Source organism: Microcaecilia unicolor, chromosome 10 (genome assembly GCF_901765095.1).
Source record: "Microcaecilia unicolor chromosome 10, aMicUni1.1, whole genome shotgun sequence".
NCBI lineage: Eukaryota > Metazoa > Chordata > Amphibia > Gymnophiona > Siphonopidae > Microcaecilia > Microcaecilia unicolor.
The window spans coordinates 54,003,677-54,021,383 of NC_044040.1; the positions used below are offsets into that span (position 1 = coordinate 54,003,677).

General features: G+C 42.4%; 1 protein-coding gene across 1 annotated transcript in view; it reads right to left on the reverse strand.

Annotated features, from left to right (window-relative positions):
• CFTR (CF transmembrane conductance regulator) overlaps positions 1–17,707 on the reverse strand; it is a 442,294-nt gene that overhangs the window by 390,014 nt on the left and 34,573 nt on the right. Inside the window, exon 2 of the mRNA XM_030216424.1 lies at positions 2,857–2,967. Coding sequence (XP_030072284.1) covers positions 2,857–2,967 — 111 coding nt within the window. The remainder of the gene's footprint in view (positions 1–2,856; positions 2,968–17,707) is intronic.

The following is a 17,707-nucleotide window of genomic DNA, read 5'->3' on the forward strand; positions in this document are numbered from 1 at the left end:
AGAGATTTCTGGGTGGCTCCCATCCACCAGGAGGGAGAGGAAACTGATTGAGAGAGAAGCTGCCATGGAGTAGGTGGAGGATGGAAAGGGCCTGCCACTGGAGCTTCCCTGAGGGGGAAGAGTAAGCTGCCACGGAGTGTTAGAATGTAGATGTAACCCTGACCAGCACATGAAGGCAGTGTGAAAGGCCACAGGGGTGTGGTGCTGTGAAGTAGGAGGAAAGCTGCCAGCCCTGTTTGGTACAGGGTCCTCCTGGGTGCTGTGAAGAGGACAGGGGCACTAAGTAGTGGTTTCCTTTGAAGAGACTGTTTGTGAAAGGGTTGAATTATTGGGATGTAAAGAACAGCAGGCTGAACTTTGACTGAGCCCTTCTGAGGGAGAGAGGAAGGTAGTGCAAAGGAAGTGGGCCTGACCTATTAAGGAACTGAATGTTGGCTGGAGTTTGGAACTCAGCCTAACCCCTGTTTGTGAACTGCATTTCAATTTTGAGAGTGGAACTGAATTGAGAATAAAGCACTTTGGTCGTAAGTCCATATGGCAGTCTGGTTCTTTGCTGGAAACCTGTGAACCTAACAGGGCTGCTGGCCCCAAACCAGAGCGGAGGAAGCGAGACCCCTTTACGGGTTGCACAAAGTTTCTGCATTAGATATGTGGAAAAATACTTTTCTTTTATTGGGATTGTGCATAAGATCACCTCAAACCCTCTCTGTTTTTGGAATATAGGCCCTAAGCCAAAACATTCAAATAATATTAAAAAGTGAGGGTCTGATTCATCACTAATGTTTCCTCTGTAAAAGACCTTGACAAGTTATGTCCTACTTAGAACTTAGATCAGGCAACAAACAGTAATCACCTTGCAGTTTCATTCCCTCAATGTGAATCATTCACTTTTGTGATCTTTCCTCATATTGTTTTTTTGTCATGCATTTACTTAAACTAAATACAGGTACCAATAAGAAACAAAACAAGCAACACTCATACACAAGGAAACAAGCAAACAATGAGGGTCTTTTACTAAGGCACGCTCACGTTTTAAGCACCCACAATTTTAGCATGCCCTAAAAACGTGAGCGCACCTTAGTTAAAGACCCTCATTGTTTGCTTGTTTCCTTGTGTTTGAGTGTTGCTTGTTTTGTTTCTTATTGATGGGAATAAAACTGCAGGGCGATTACTGTTTGTTGCCTAATCCAATTATTAATATTTCAAGTACTTGCAATTATATTTATATTGGACAATACGAGAGGCTATATTTGAAGATACTTAATAAAAATATTTTAATGAATGATGTATCATGTGTGGCTATGTCTGCAGCAGGATTGTAGCTGGGGGGGGGGAGGGGGATAGGGGACACTGGAGGGCGACAACCTTTATCATTTTGGTCACTCTTCTTTGAACCTTTTCTAATTCTGCTATATCTTTTTTGAGATATGGCAACCAGAATTGAATACAATATTCAAAGTGAGGATGCACCATGGAGTGTTACAGAGGATTATAATATTCTTGGTCTTATTCACCATCCCATTCCTAATAATTCCTAGCATCCTTTTTGTTTTTTGGCCACCACTGCATACTGGGCAGAAAATTTCAGCGTATTGTGTACAATGACACCTAGATCTTTTTCATGAGTGCTGACTCTTAAGGTGCACCCTAGCATCAGATAACTATCATTTGGATTATTCTTCCCAATGTGCATCACTTTGCATTTGTCCACATCAAATTTCTTCTGCCATTTGGATGCACAGTCTTTCAGTTTTCTAAGATCTTCTTGCAATTTTTCACAATCCGCATGTGTTTTCACAACTTTGAATAGTTTTGTGTCATCTGCAAATTTAATCAACTCACTCATTGTTCCAATTTCCAGATCATTTATAAATATGTTAAATAGCACCGGTCCCAGTACAGATCCCCGCAGCACTCCACTGAGAAAAATAGTCATTTAACCCTACCCTCTATTTTCTGTCCAATAACCAATTCCTAATCCACACCAGAACATTGCCTCCTATTCCATTAATTTTTATTTTTCTCCGGAGGAACTTTGTCAAAAGCTTTCTGAAAATCTAGATACACTACATCAGCTGGCTCACCTTTGATGACTTGTTTATTCATGCCTTCAAAGAAATGAAGCAGATTGGTGAGGCAAGATTTCACTTGGCTGACCCATGCTGACTCTGTCCCATTAAACCATGTTTGTCTATGTGTTCTGTAATTTTATTCTTTATAATAGTTTCCAGCTTCTTTACCCCCACATTCCCTGCAAGCCCCATTCATGCCTCAATATATTGGCTACTCTATAAGGTGCCACCTGTCTATCCATAATGTGCACAGTTTTCCCAAGAAAAATTATCTGCAAGGAATATACAGGTACAGTTAAACATTTTGCCAGTATATTGTAGATTAAATAAGTAAGTATTGCAAGGCACGGAGTGGGGGGGGGGGGGGGAGTGCAGGGCAAGGGAGGGGCATGGAGAAGGGCAGTTGTTGGGTTTTTCTGTCAAAAAGCAGGCAACCTCCTAACCTAGAAGTGCAAAAACCTAAATCAATTCTTACTCTGTAACCTGCCAAATGTTTTTGCAAAATTACTAAAATTTATTGCATTGGCTTCAAAATGTGCTAACCATTTTGGTCCTGATCCAAGGATATTGTCTATTAACATGACTAGCAATCCCATCTTTTGTTTCTGTCAGAATATTTCCCTCAAGCTATTAGCGGCCTCTGAATGCGCTTCCTATTACTAAATGAAAAGTATTGTTATTGCTAATGATTTGATGTGATACAACTACTTTCCCTTTCATTCCCTCTCCTGCCCCCTCTCTCATGGGCTGGGCCTGGGTCAAGAAAATAAATATTTCACCTTACCTTTCTAATCTTTCTGAAAGAGTGTCTGCAGAATCAGCAGATGGGATCTGATAAATGTCTGTCAATTCCAATCGCTGCCTGTAGCCCTTTTTCAAAATAGGTTTTGTCCATCTGAAAAAAATTTGATAATTGAAATACAAGTAAGATAAATCTGCAGGATCCACATATACATTTTGGATGAGATTTTATTAATTAAGAACCTCCCAACATTGAATACATCAATCATTAATGAGTATGGGGTAGATTTACTAAAGGGCATTAAACTCCCTTAACACGCACTAACAGGGTAACTGCATGACTGTGTTAAGGTGTTTTGTGGTAATATACCTGCTAACATGCATTAGAGAATTTTTCTGGGACAAGGTGTGGCATAGGCGCACAAAATGTTTCTGTTAGCATATCCCAGATAACATGCACTAATGGGCAGAGTTAATGCTGGATTGCTTAGGTCCCGATGCTCAGAATCAAATGCGGGTGCTAGAGGCCATTAGTGCCAGACTAGCGTCCACATTAGTGAGCGCAGGCTCTAGCGTGGGAAACAAGTGTGTCAAAGATTAGCACAATTAGCATACTAATGTAGTCGAACGGATGTTAATGAGGTCATTTCCTATTCCCTCCTAATGCTCAGAAAACAGCGCACAAAACAAAGCCTCCCTTACTGCTGAAAAAATAACGCCAGCTCACAGGAGGCATTACAGTGTTTGAAGAGAGTATTTCTCATGATTATCCAGTTTTTCTTTAATTTTGACGTACAAGTAAGCCCATGCAAGCCCCTAAGCACCAGTAGTGAGAAACAAATGTGTGTGAGTCCGAGCAAACCCAAAAATGAAAGTACACTTTGGCACCTGTTTCTTGCATTTAAATATAAGCCTTTCAAGTTTAAAAAAAAAAAAAAAGAAGAAAAGAATATATTTAAAGGGACAGAAAACAGACACCTGTGTATGCTTCATGTTCGAGTTTGTCTGACGCCTGCTCACAGGAGCTGGGCTTACCATGAAACTCTTCTGCGCATGCGCAAAGCACGTCCCACTTCCTTGCTTTTGCTTTAATAGTATGCATATAATTTGCATACCATTTGAGCATTGGTGAGCAAATTTTCTGTGCTGTTCCAGCGGTATAGTTTCAGCGCTGTTGAATTATTGCAGAGTTCTGATCATTGAGGCCTTAGTGCCTCCTACAGAGGAATCGCTAAGTGTTCCTGCCTTAAATCCTACCAGTTAACACACGCTAATGACTACATTAGTGCACGGCTTGCATAAAACATTCCCTCAAAAAGAATAGCATTACATTTTCAGTTAACACACACTGAAATCTGTGTTAGCTCCAAATCCTAATGCCCTTTAATAAAACATGCCCCTATATGAGCTACAATACTGGTGAAATTTGGTTACAGAATTAGAAGAACTGCGGCATTATGCTATTTTCTTCTTAGCATTAAGTTTTCTAAGTTTCCACACATATTGGTCTGAGCAATAAAGAAATGTCAGCAATAGGGCAATCCTGAGGCAATCATTTCCAATTCTATATGGTATAGTCTAACCAAAGAAAGAAATACCAGATTGTACATTTATCTGTCACAAAATTAACATTTGGTATGATTAACCTAGTGACCAAGTAGTCAGCTGATATGTTTTCCTGATAAAAGTATATTTGCTTTTCTAATGAATTTCATAATCCTAACCTCCTTAAATCTTTGCTTATCCATGGCTGGACAATATTAAGGCATTAAACTTGCAAATGCAACTTGAATTATTGGCTGGCATTTGATGGCTCTGTTGGAGGGATACCTGTGGTGCTGTCACAATCTTACCACTAACTGTGGATGTTATTACAAGCACTGGGACAGGCAAATCATATTCAAGGACACACTATCAGTGGGAAGGAAAGAAAAGAAGGGAAATTAGTTCAGCCTCCCCTTTCTATTGACTTGTTTGTAATAAAATAAAATTTATGAGGAAGACTGATTATAAAGATACAGGAAGCTATTTTCATTAAGCTGGCTGGTGGCATGATAATAATAAATAGATAATTTCAAAGAGAAGGTACCCAAATAGTTTGCAAATTCACTACAAGTTAATGTGGGTGCAAAAGTACCAGTGAATCTTGCTCCTACTTTATCTGCAAGTGGGGTAGGGCTGGCTCTACCACTAGGTGGACTACACACCTACCTTGGCCTGGGCTGCAAAATTTGGGGAGCAGCAGACAGAAGGATAGGGCTTGTTCCCTCTCCTCCTATACTGCTGTCACTGCTGCCACTCCATCCCTGCCCAGGCTGCCATAAAGTGATTGAAAGCAGTGTGCATGTCAGGGGGCTTCTGAGTACAGGTTCTTATTCCAAGGTCTGCTAGTTCCTGCCCCCTTCTGCACAAACTTCCTGGCAGAGGTTGGGACCAGCAGACCTTGAGTGCAATTTCACCACCATTTGGTTTCAATCTTACCTTGAAAATAGACATTATACTGTTCTTTCTGCTGATACATGATCTAAACCATTTCATCTCATTTCAGGTTTAGCCCAAGGTTCTATACTTCCCCCATAAGTACATAAGTAGTGCCATACTGGGAAAGACCAAAGGTCCATCTAGCCCAGCATCCTGTCACCGACAGTGGCCAATCCAGGTCAAGGGCACCTGGCACGCTCCCCAAACGTAAAAACATTCCAGACAAGTTATACCTAAAAATGCGGAATTTTTCCAAGTCCATTTAATAGCGGTCTATGGACTTGTCCTTTAGGAATCTATCTAACCCCTTTTTAAACTCCGTCAAGCTAACCGCCCGTACCACGTTCTCCGGCAACGAATTCCAGAGTCTAATTACACGTTGGGTGAAGAAAAATTTTCTCCGATTCGTTTTAAATTCACCACACTGTAGCTTCAACTCATGCCCTCTAGTCCTAGTATTTTTGGATAGCGTGAACAGTCGCTTCACATCCACCCGATCCATTCCACTCATTATTTTATACACTTCTATCATATCTCCCCTCAGCCGTCTCTTCTCCAAGCTGAAAAGCCCTAGCCTTCTCAGCCTCTCTTCGTAGGAAAGTCGTCCCATCCCCACTATCATTTTCGTCGCCCTTCGCTGTACCTTTTCCAATTCTACTATATCTTTTTTGAGATACGGAGACCAGTACTGAACACAATACTCCAGGTGCGGTCGCACCATGGAGCGATACAACGGCATTATAACATCCGCACACCTGGACTCCATACCCTTCCTAATAACACCCAACATTCTATTCGCTTTCCTAGCCGCAGCAGCACACTGAGCAGAAGGTTTCAGCGTATCATCGACGACGACACCCAGATCCCTTTCTTGATCCGTAACTCCTAACGCGGAACCTTGCAAGACGTAGCTATAATTCGGGTTCCTCTTACCCACATGCATCACTTTGCACTTGTCAACATTGAACTTCATCTGCCACTTGCACGCCCATTCTCCCAGTCTCGCAAGGTCCTCCTGTAATCGTTCACATTCCTCCTGCGACTTGACGACCCTGAATAATTTTGTGTCATCGGCGAATTTAATTACCTCACTAGTTATTCCCATCTCTAGGTCATTTATAAATACATTAAAAAGCAACGGACCCAGCACAGACCCCTGCGGGACCCCACTAACTACCCTCCTCCACTGAGAATACTGGCCACGCAATCCTACTCTCTGCTTCCTATCTTTCAACCAGTTCTTAATCCATAATAATACCCTACCTCCGATTCCATGACTCTGCAATTTCTTCAGGAGTCTTTCGTGCGGCACTTTGTCAAACGCCTTCTGAAAATCCAGATATACAATATCAACCGGCTCCCCATTGTCCACATGTTTGCTTACCCCCTCAAAAAAATGCATTAAATTGGTGAGGCAAGACTTCCCTTCACTAAATCCGTGCTGACTTTGTCTCATCAGTCCATGTTTTTGTATATGCTCTGCAATTTTATTCTTAATAATAGCCTCCACCATCTTGCCCGGCACTGACGTCAGACTCACCGGTCTATAATTTCCCGGATCTCCTCTGGAACCCTTCTTAAAAATCGGAGTAACATTGGCTACCCTCCAGTCTTCCGGTACTACACTCGATTTTAGGGACAGATTGCATATTTCTAACAGTAGCTCCGCAAGTTCATTTTTTAGTTCTATTAATACTCTGGGATGAATACCATCAGGTCCCGGTGATTTACTACTCTTCAGCTTGCTGAACTGACCCATTACATCCTCCAAGGTTACAGAGAATTTGTTTAGTTTCTCCGACTCCCCCGCTTCAAATATTCTTTCCGGCACCGGTGTCCCCCCCCAAATCCTCCTCGGTGAAGACCGAAGCAAAGAATTCATTTAATTTCTCCGTTACGGCTTTGTCCTCCTTGATCGCCCCTTTAACACCATTTTCGTCCAGCGGCCCAACCGACTCTTCAATATTTTTCTAGCAGCTCTTCTTACTTTGGCACAATCTATAGGTCTGACTATGTTTGTATATGCTGATGACATTCAAATTCTCTGTCCTATCAACCCCATGGATCCATCTATTTCTTTCCTCAATACTCGACTATTACTTCATGGATTACCGACAATAAATTGATTCTTAATCCGGAAAAGTCTAAAGTACTCTTATTCGCCTCTTCTGATCAGTTATTTCTATCTTCTCCTATTTTTTTTTGATTGGCTTTCCAGTCTCTCAAGCACATTCCACATGCATTTTAGGATTTATATTTGATTCATCTCTTCCTTTTCATGATCAGATTTCTAAAGTAGTCCAACGGTCTTTATATAAGCTACGTTTCATCAGATCCATTCAGCCTTTTTTAGATCCTTCCTCTCTTAACATCTTAATTCACTCCTTGATCATTTCACAGACTACTGTAACTCCATCTACTTAGGCCTTCCAATAAAGGATCGACACTACTTACAATTAGCTCAAAACACCACCATCAGAGTCCTCTATCACCTCGAGAAATTCACATTACTTCTTATCTTAAATCCTCACATTCGCTTCCAATCTCCCATTGTATTACTTATAAAATCTATTAATCTTTAAAACTTTTGTTGCCTCTGAACCCCTCTATCTTTTAAGATATCTCACCCCTTACACTCAAGCATGAGCAATGAGATCATTGCCACTCAACCTTCTCTCAATTGCGTTGCACAGAGAACTTTTCTATGAACATAGTCCTATGAACATAGTAGACATACTATGTTTACATTTCAAGGCCCAAAATTATGGAATTACCTACCACCTCATTTTAGACAAATTACCCTGCTACCCCTCTTTAAAGCACAACTCAGGACTTTCCTTTTTCAAAAATGCTTATGCTTAGTTTTGTTTCCTTTTTTGCAGATGAAGTCACTTTTACCTGACAATTCCCCCTCCCCCAAAATTGTTTTTTCCTTCTCTCCCCTCTTTCCTATTTATATTGTAGTTCAACCCTAGTTCCTTCTGTTTCATTTAGTAATGTATGTTCGTTTCTTCTTTCTGTTTTATTAGATTGTATGCCGCCCAAATGGCTTGTCCCATTGAGCGGGATAGAAAGTCTTTAATAAACTTGAAACTTAAACATTGTAACATGAAAGTTATGTGCCACATTGGCATCTAACATTTGGTGCTCTATATATAATATAATCGTCTATTCAAAGCCACATGTCTCTCACAATGAGGAACTGTGTCCCAGAAGGACTCTCTAACCGCTTGAAATTTCTGCCATCTGGAAGAGTCCACATGGGCCATACCTTTGTGCTCTATAAGTAACATACTGTCACGTCTGTGGCCGTGACCACCCTCAGACTTACCTTGTTCCTGGGGGTCAGCTTCCTAGCTGGCTCCTGTTTCTTCTGTCTGTCCTTTCTGAGCTAGCTCTGGCTCTCTGTGCTGGCTGCATCCAGCAGCATGACACTAATTGCCTCACTATACTGCACCTGTGGGTGTTGCCTGGGTTAGCTCTCTCTCTCTGTGTGCTGGCTGCTTCCAGCATGACTCTAATTGCTTCACTACACTACACCTGGGTGTGGGAAGCCTCTCTGTGTTTCACTGTGCTTTCTGCCTGCTCTGTGGTTTGTGCCTGAACAGCCTCCGTAGTGTTTTTTATTGACCCTCTGTAGACCCCTGCCTGAGCTTTCCACACGGAGGTGTACAGAGGGTCTGTTCTCCTATGATCTTGTAGACCGCCTCCCTGAATTCCTGAGACACCTGGGGAGGCATCAGAAGGCTCAGTTCACATCCAATTCCCATGACCACAGCTTTCTGTCTATTAGGATGTAGGTGGATCTTTGGCCATTTATGTTCCCACATATTTTCTATTAAATTTCAACCCAAATTAGTTCAGAGACTGAGTGTTACTTATGTGTGGATTACCTTGCAGAACAAATGACAGGTAAAGAATGAATTAGAAATAAAGACAGAGATAGGTGCCAGGAATAAAGTGTTTATTCTTACCAAAATCAAATCTTCAATTTGGTACATTCATCAGACAGATTCTAGGTTCAACTGCACAGAGTTCTGGCTCTGAGGATGTGTTGGAGAAAGTTCCAACGATCTGCCAAAATCTCTTCTCTTTTATAGGCACAGGACTACATGCAAGTCAATGGCAAGACCCCTGGTTTTTTTCCCTAATATTGCCCAACCTCTGATTCATACTTTCCTTTCCGGCAGATGTCCATCTGTACCCTCTTCTTTCCGTTTTAGCTATTGCAAGATTTCCGTTATTGTCAACAACATGTTCTTTCTAATTACAAAAATATCTGCACCTGTTTGTGACATTTCCGCTTTTGTCAACACTTGTTTTTCTCCCTCTTGATACAAAAATATCTCAATACTAGCATTTCAGTTTCATATCATCTTTCATATCATTTTATGATCTGAGTGCCAATCTCACAGACTTCATTTTAAAAACCAGACTTCATCCATTTTTGTCCATTATTTCTACATTTTAGGTGTTATGTTCAATTTAACAGTTCTACCAGATTTTGTTAAGACCCATCATGCAGGCCTGCTTTTGCAGGTTCCCATCTATAAGGCCATTGGTGGGCTTTCAGGCCTAGTCAGGGCTGCTCAGCTGGCCAAAGCCCAGTAACTTGGCCCACCACCATTCCAGTGGATAGGCCTCAAGCTACAACACATATTAACATTCCCCTCTTCACCCTATCCCATAGGGTGACACCAGGGTTAACGTACCATGGTACCATCCATTCCAGAAGGTATCCTATTAAATTATAGAATCGAATGAGTCTAATTGAAAGCTGGTATAGTCTGATTTGTTTGAATCAAAGTGATAACATAGGCACTACTTCGGTAACATACTATAGCTACAACAATAATATTTCTAAACCTATTAATATGCAGGTTCAATCTTACTCTTACATATATGGAGATATATATATTAATAACAATCAATAATTCTTTGGTTATATACTGATTATATCTTGAGTATACATTTGCATGGATTATATAGTCATACCGATTATTGATTACATTCTTTCATCAGTCTTAACACTATTATATTGCATCCCTGTGTGCTTTTACATGATTATACGGTTGCAGACATTTCTATAGTGTCTCTAGCATTCGCATAGCGATTGGTCCGTCTCAAAGGGAGATAGTCCAATGTGTTATCTCCAGTGGTGTTGGGAAGGAGATTTTCATACAGGACATATTGTCCTGCCGTTGTCTTTTTTGTTATTGCAGTTTCAATCAAGCGTTCTACTAAGCCTCTAGCACAAGGGATTATGCAACATCCTACTAGTACAAAAATTGCTACCACTATGATTATGGTGGTGGCTGCAGAAATGATAAATGTCTTCCATTTACCAAAAACTTTATCCATCCAACCAGTCCAAGATGTGTCAACACCGGAGTTCTCTGCCAATTCTTGTGACAGTGAGGTTAAGCCTTGTAAAGCTCTGGTGATTGATCCATCTGGAGCAGTATTGTTGGGGATAAAAGTGCAACACTGTGTACCTATCTTGCGGCACACTCCGCCATCCGCTGCCAAAATCTGGTCAAGCACTAATCTATTTTCTAACGTCATTCTGCTGGTGGCATCTAATTGTGTTGCAATTCCTTGAACCGCGTCTCTAGTGTAATTCACAAATCTCTGCTGGTTGTAATATATATAGTTGATCCAGTCCAAATTTTTATTTATAGTCGCCCACCAAAAGAAAACTGATTCGAACCCTGCTGCAATCTGGTTTCTGGCTTTGAACTCATCAGGTACCCCTCTTGGAACTCCAATTGCATCTATATAGACCCGATCATCAAAGGATCCAGGCATTGCATGTCTCTTCACTCGTGAGGAAGAGCTGCTATGAGGAGGGAGCAAGGATGCTATAATGATTGGAATTACCAATTTGACTAGGGCACATCTGCCTGTCCAACTTTTGTGAAGTGTATGGTGGATAGTATGCGTTCCACAGTACCACCATATGTCTGCTCTAGCCTGTGAGAACTCTGTGAGGTTCAGATTTCGCAGAGTCCCTTTTTCTAGGGTTGTGTTACAATTGGTCAAATTTCCCAGAAACCGTGTATTTTTCACCCCATATCGTTCCAGACATGTATGATATCTGGTAGCAGGATCTGGAATCCTGAATGCAGGTGGAACCCTCATCCGAGGGGGTAAATAGGGGTGGTGTTCGTCAAGATGTTGACAAGACTGATTGGTTTCTTCTTTTACCTGCAATAACTCTAACATACACAAAAAACCATCTGGATCATTGTGAAGATCTAAAGGAAAGGGAACTACTGTTGGTTCTGCTCTTGCATGGGAACAAAAATAACAATTAGAGACATTCAAACTCTTTGTAGTATAATGCGCCCATTCGAGCCACAAGTTTGTCTCTCCAAATCCTGTTTCTAGTGCCATTAAATCTTTGGAATTATTAATTGGCACGATCTGGTAAGGAATCTTTACTTCTGGGATCTTTGTTGGCATCAAAGGATTCTTTTCTGGTTGTGCTGGGGGTGGAACAATCTTAAATTTGCCAATGGGGTCTCTACCTGTGGCATCAATTCCTAAGGAATAAGTTCTGTATGTAACAGCCGTTACTCCTCTGAAAGTGATAGCCACTTGATTACATTTGGTCATTGAACAAAGGCCAGTCACTCGCAATTTCATAATGGAAATGCTCTTTTTGAGATCTGGAATTTCGCTACCTGAGTAGGGAACCCATGAACCTGTGTACCACCATACTTGCGCCCAACTTCCGCAATTGGAGAAGGGACACAGGTATATTTCAAAAGCTGACAAATATTGCTGCACAGGATGTTCACCACACATAGTGTAGGCACACACATCAAGGGTTATTGTGGTCGTGTCTTTTGTGGTGGGTAATGTTATTTCGTAAGTGGTCGTAAATTTTTGCAGAAATTTTTCTAAGTCCTGTGCTCCATGTACAATGGGCATAGTGAGCACACATAAGAAAAGGGCCAGGCACTTCATGTTGGTAGTTTTCATGATTAGATGTTAGATCTGGACTGTACAAAAGGCAATTGGCGGCTAAGAATAAAAGTGAGTAACAGAATCACCCCTAGGGTTTTAGCAAGAGCTGCAATGACAATAATCAATATCCCAAAATATACCAAGACTTGATATATCATTTAGGTATGACTTGGGTAAGGGGGGTAAACTCTGATAGCCCCTCTCTCAGTGGGATCGGGTACTTCGAAAAGACTATATATTTCCAAAGGTCCCAATCCAACCTCTCTGAGAAACAAAAAAGGTATCCAGTCAGTGCCAAGTATGGCGTATGTGAATAACCAAAAATCCACCACGTCACCAGTTTCTGGTCTTATTAGGAGCTCATCAGTCTGTTCAACCTGTAAACCCAAGCTTCCTCCAAATAATGCCAGAGTATGAGTAACTGTTCGACTGGGACCGAGTGTCCAACTCTCAAGTAAGGGTTCACACAGTGTCTGATATCGAGTGAGGGGATCCCAATTGGGATCGTCTTCTGGAGCTGGGTCCCAATGGGGAAATCTTAATTCTCGAGAATCTAAAAGGTACTCTGGGATTACTTGATCATCTAAATTAGGCGACGGTAGTGGAGATTCAAGGGAAGGAACTGTTTGCGGCGGTGAAGGCTGGTTGTTTAGTCTGCTATGGGACATATATTATGTCACGGGTGTAACAGTTAATGGGGGTGTTGGGCTATCTGGGAGGGCGTGTAGCTGGGACTCTGATATTTGGAGTGGTTAAGGTAGTATTCGTGGGAGGAGGAACGTCAGTATTAGGCACCAAAGGATAAGGAGGAGGGGTGGTTCGCAATTCAGACAAGGTAATATTATCCTCAAAAGTATTTGTAATAGTGGGGACAATATTGTCCGAGCTACTGTTAGTATCGGAAACACTTGTAGAATGCAAAACAGGAGAATCAGTAAGGACAGGAGTAGTCGCAGCGTTTTCAATAGGCACTGTAGGATTGCCAGTTGAAAAGTCTGTTGTGGCAGATGTGTCTGCCCAGGGGGTGGGATTCCTGGTGGCAAGGGGACTGATCTTTTTGATCGTTTGGAGGGATGTGTGTCCAAACAAGCGTGTGAATGTGGTGTACTGTTGGGGCTCTGTGTAGGCTGCTGTAGTAGTCGTTGGAACAGGAGTAGTTGCAAATACAGAAGTAGTTGCAAGTACTGCAGGGGTAGTTGCAAGTACAGAAGTAGTTGCAAGTACTGCAGGGGTAGTTGCAAGTACAGAAGTAGTTGCAAGTACCGTGGCGTTTCCAACGGGCAAAGTAACGTTGCCAGTGGGAAAGGCAGTGAGTGTGATCCAAAGATCAAAGAGGTTTCTGTCAGCAGTATAGGTAAACAGGGTAGTGAGAAACAACACCAAACCTATACAAAGTAGGATCAAGCACACAAGTCCAACAGCAAACAATCGAGCAGATGGAAAGCAGAAGAAGAGGGTGTACTGATGTAACACCGTAACTGCTGCTGAAACAACACTTGCCACGGTGCTGTTTGCGTCCGTGTCGTCTGGAATGGTGTCGTCTTCCGGATAAGTGTCGTCAAAGTCGTTGGACCAATGGGTATTGGTTTCAGATAACTGCTCAGAGTCACACTTGTCAACAGGGTAAAGTTCAGTTTTTTGTGGATCTGGTTCTTTGATGTCGTCAAGGGCAGAAAGGTTCTCTGAGGTTGGTTCCCTGCGGAGGGTTGATTCCCTGCGGAGGAGTATAGCAACTGGAGTGGCTGAAGAAGGTGGTAAGGGGATTGGAACTTTCTGTAGAGGAATAGTCTGTAAGGGGATGGTTTCTTCTGGAGTGGACTGTGACCGGACTTGGCGTGGCATTTATCTGGCCTGATTCGGGAAATACAAGTGTAAAATGTCGAGCAGCTCACTGATGTTGCTGTACAAATTCTGCAGAGTTAAAAAGTGCTCAGACTCTGGTTCACCCAGATCCAAATCTCCTGCAAAGTTGCGGATTCGGATGAGACGGATACGAAGATCAACGTAGGGAAGTGGAAATTCAGGGACACAGGAAGGTGGTGGTGAGGATGGCCACTCAAAGGCAGGTTCAAGCACTGGTGGTTGTTCAGGTGGTGACTCAGGTGACTCAGCAATCGTTTGGATGGTGATATCAGCAAGATCTAATAGGTGCGATTCGGGAGATGGTTGGTCTTGTGTAACTAGTTGATTAAGTCTCTGGTCTAGTTGATCCAAGTGATTACACAGTGATGCTGGGTGCGGTGTCGGTGGTCTTGGGCTCAGTGGCGGTGGAGATGGGGTCCGCGGTGGGGCAGGTATCTCCAGTGGCTGCTGAACTGGAAACATCAAGGAGGCCTGATTCGGTATTCGGATAGGCTCGTATATCTTTCAGATGGACCCAGGATGTGTGGTCCTCCAGCTTGGCAGCTGTAGCTGACAAAGCCTCTATCTTGAAGGGCCCAATGTAGATGGGATCTCGCCAGGTCTTGTGCGTATAATAACGCCGGTGCACTTAGAGATTGCTGCAGCTGTGTCTCTGGTGTTGAAGGGCTTTATTAATCACTTAGAGACTGCAGCCTTGGCCTTTGCATTGCCAATGCCTCCGCAGTGCCTTAGGTCCCGAGGTTAGTGTGCTGTTTGCACAGTTAGCTTTCCTTGTCTTTTCTTGTGGGCTTCCAGCCCTTCTGCTTTGCGAGTTACTATCACCTGTGGGCCTTGCCTTCTGGCTCTTCTGTGTTTATTGTTCTGTGGGCCTTCTGGCCCTTCTGTGTTTATTGCTCTGTGGGCTTTCAGCCTTTCTGTGTTTATTATTCTCTGTGGGCTTCTAGCCTTTCTGTTATCCCTGTGCAGTGGTGCTGCTCCCTGTCTGAGGTTGGTCAGCGGCTGATGCTGCAGCCATTTCTCTCCTTTCTATCTGTTAGCTACTGTAGCTCCAGTCTAACCCTTCCTCTGGAAAGCGTAGCTGTCATTCCCCTTCCCTTGAGCTTAGCTTGTATGTAGCTCCTGTGTCCTCTTCCCTGCCTGTCTGCCTTGCTTTAGCCTAGGTACCTGGGAGCACCGCTGGACCCTGACTCCGGTTGTTCCTGTTGCTGGTTCCAGTTCTGGTTTTCCTGTAAGCCCTACCGGCTGCTCGAACCTGAGAGCTCAACCCTCGGGGAAAGGCAGCTAAGCGTAGGTGAAGCCTACTCCAGTGTGTTCCGGTCCGGTGCGTTCCAGTCCCGAATGTTCCAGTGCAGGACTCCAGTCCGGGGTTCCAGTCCAGCCTTGTCTCTTCTCTGCTCCGAAGGTGATCTTGCCTGCCACTGCCGCTCCTCGGCCGTGGTCCAAGGACTCACGTACCCAGGGTTCCCGGGGAAGAAGCCTGACAGAATGCCAAGGTCCTCGAGAACACGACACATACTAAACATCAGATTATGAGGCCATGCATATGAAAGGGTAGCTAAAGACCTCCACTGAGCAGGTATTATCTTCTTTGCGATCAACATTCAAACTTAATGGGCTGTGTCGACATTAGCACACAGCAACTGCTAGCATGGCTTAGTAAACAGGGGGTTAGTTTTCTCTTGCTTCAAAAGGTATCCACATCATCAGTTGCATTTTAATTCTGTATTCTGCAAGTATGTGAATTTTCACGCTGGTTCTCATATCTAACATACTTTATTATATTACCATATTATAACTTTATGATTTTCTTTGTAGAGGTTTATGCACTTTGTACTTTGCTAGCAAGGAAATGTGAATATGTGTTTTTTAATATTTCTGATATAAAGTGTTTCCATTATTTATTTATATTTAATATCTTACCCCCCCCCCCCCACCTGTTTACAGCTTCCATGCGCTAATCCAAACACAGCCCATTCACTTTGAATGGGCTGTGTTGGCATTGCCACATGGCTTAGTAAACAGGGTGGTCAGTGTTTTAATAGTTTTTGTCCTATGAGTTTTGTCCAACCATTGAAATTTTTGGTGCATTTACTTCTTGGTCACCTTTTTATTTTATTTTTTTGTATTTATACTCTCTTACAATCTTAACATTCATAGATTAACCTTATAAATGATAATGAAAAATAAGAAAATACAATAGTAACACCAAATCTTAAGGAAAAAATATATGCTACTAACTTAGTCCACAATTTGGAACCAAGATAAAAGAAAATATTCAAAGGAAGAAAAGATTCCTCTTACAAAAAAGAAAAATCTTCCAAAGACATTCAGAGAAGGCTAATACTCGCAGCCGGCCTAACAGTACATCTTTAACTTGCAGGGTCTGCCACAGGTACATTCAATTTATCTTCCTTAGAAATTATCCATTCTAAGGTGGTCAAAGAAAACATAATTAATAGAATTTAAAGACACTAAACATCAACAGAAAATTTTCAAGACAAAAGCCCCATTTAGGAAAAGAACCCTCGGCTCAAGGGCCAAGCATTCCTTCCTCCTTTTTTGAGTGTCTCTTGGCAAATCAGGAAAAATCTGTATTTTCAAACCCCCCAAAACCTGCATTAATATGGCAAAAATACAAATGGAAAACATTATTCTTATTCATTTCTAGAGCAAAAGTCACCAACAATGTGGTACATTTGGTTATCAGATCCAAGGAGCTTTCTAGAAATTCAGTCAAATTCATTTCTGTTTGAGGTCTATCACCAGCCCTATTACATAGTCCTGAGAGATATTGAATTCTCACAATGGGTGGAAACCTTTTGTTGGGATCCCCAATACCTCTCGAAAGCATTTTTTTAACCATGTCCAATGGTGAAATCAAAGGAGATTTGGAAAATTAAGAAACCTCAAATTATTCTTTCTAGTTTGATTTTCTAAGTACTCCAACTTACGAGCCACAATATTCCTCTCCTTGATTGTAGTCAAAGAAAAGCTCTGAAGTTGTCAGTTTCCTTCATCTAATCTCCAATTATTGCATCCTGTCACGCCAAATCATTACAAGTCTCTCTCAAATTTTGTACTTCATTCCCAAAGGAGTCTGAAATCTTTTGAAGGGAAATATGTAATCCCTGAATCAGGTACAACAGGGACTGCATGGTCACAGCAGCAGGTCTCTGTAGAGTTCCTAGATCCTTATCAACTTCCCACCAAAGGCAAAAGCTGAATTCCAGCTTGCCCCCCCTGCAGCTGCTATTGCAAAAAGGGGTAGAAGTCGTAGCAGGTCCCCCTCGCACAACTGGAGAAACAGAACCTCTCTTGAGGTACCATCACTCTGTGTATCCCCTGCCTCTAGACTGCATTTGAGTCATTGAGGCAATGCCATCAGAGGAGGGCTAAGCGAAACTCCCTCCACGCTGTGGTTCGATGCTGTCCCAGTGGACCCAACCGTAGTGAGCACTCCTCCCATGATTGAACACCAAATCTCTCCAGTGTTGTCTGATTCAACTGCCAATCAACGCCAGAGGAAGAGGGGAAACCCCAGACCTTGGCTTTCCTCTTGCCCATATTAAACACGGGCA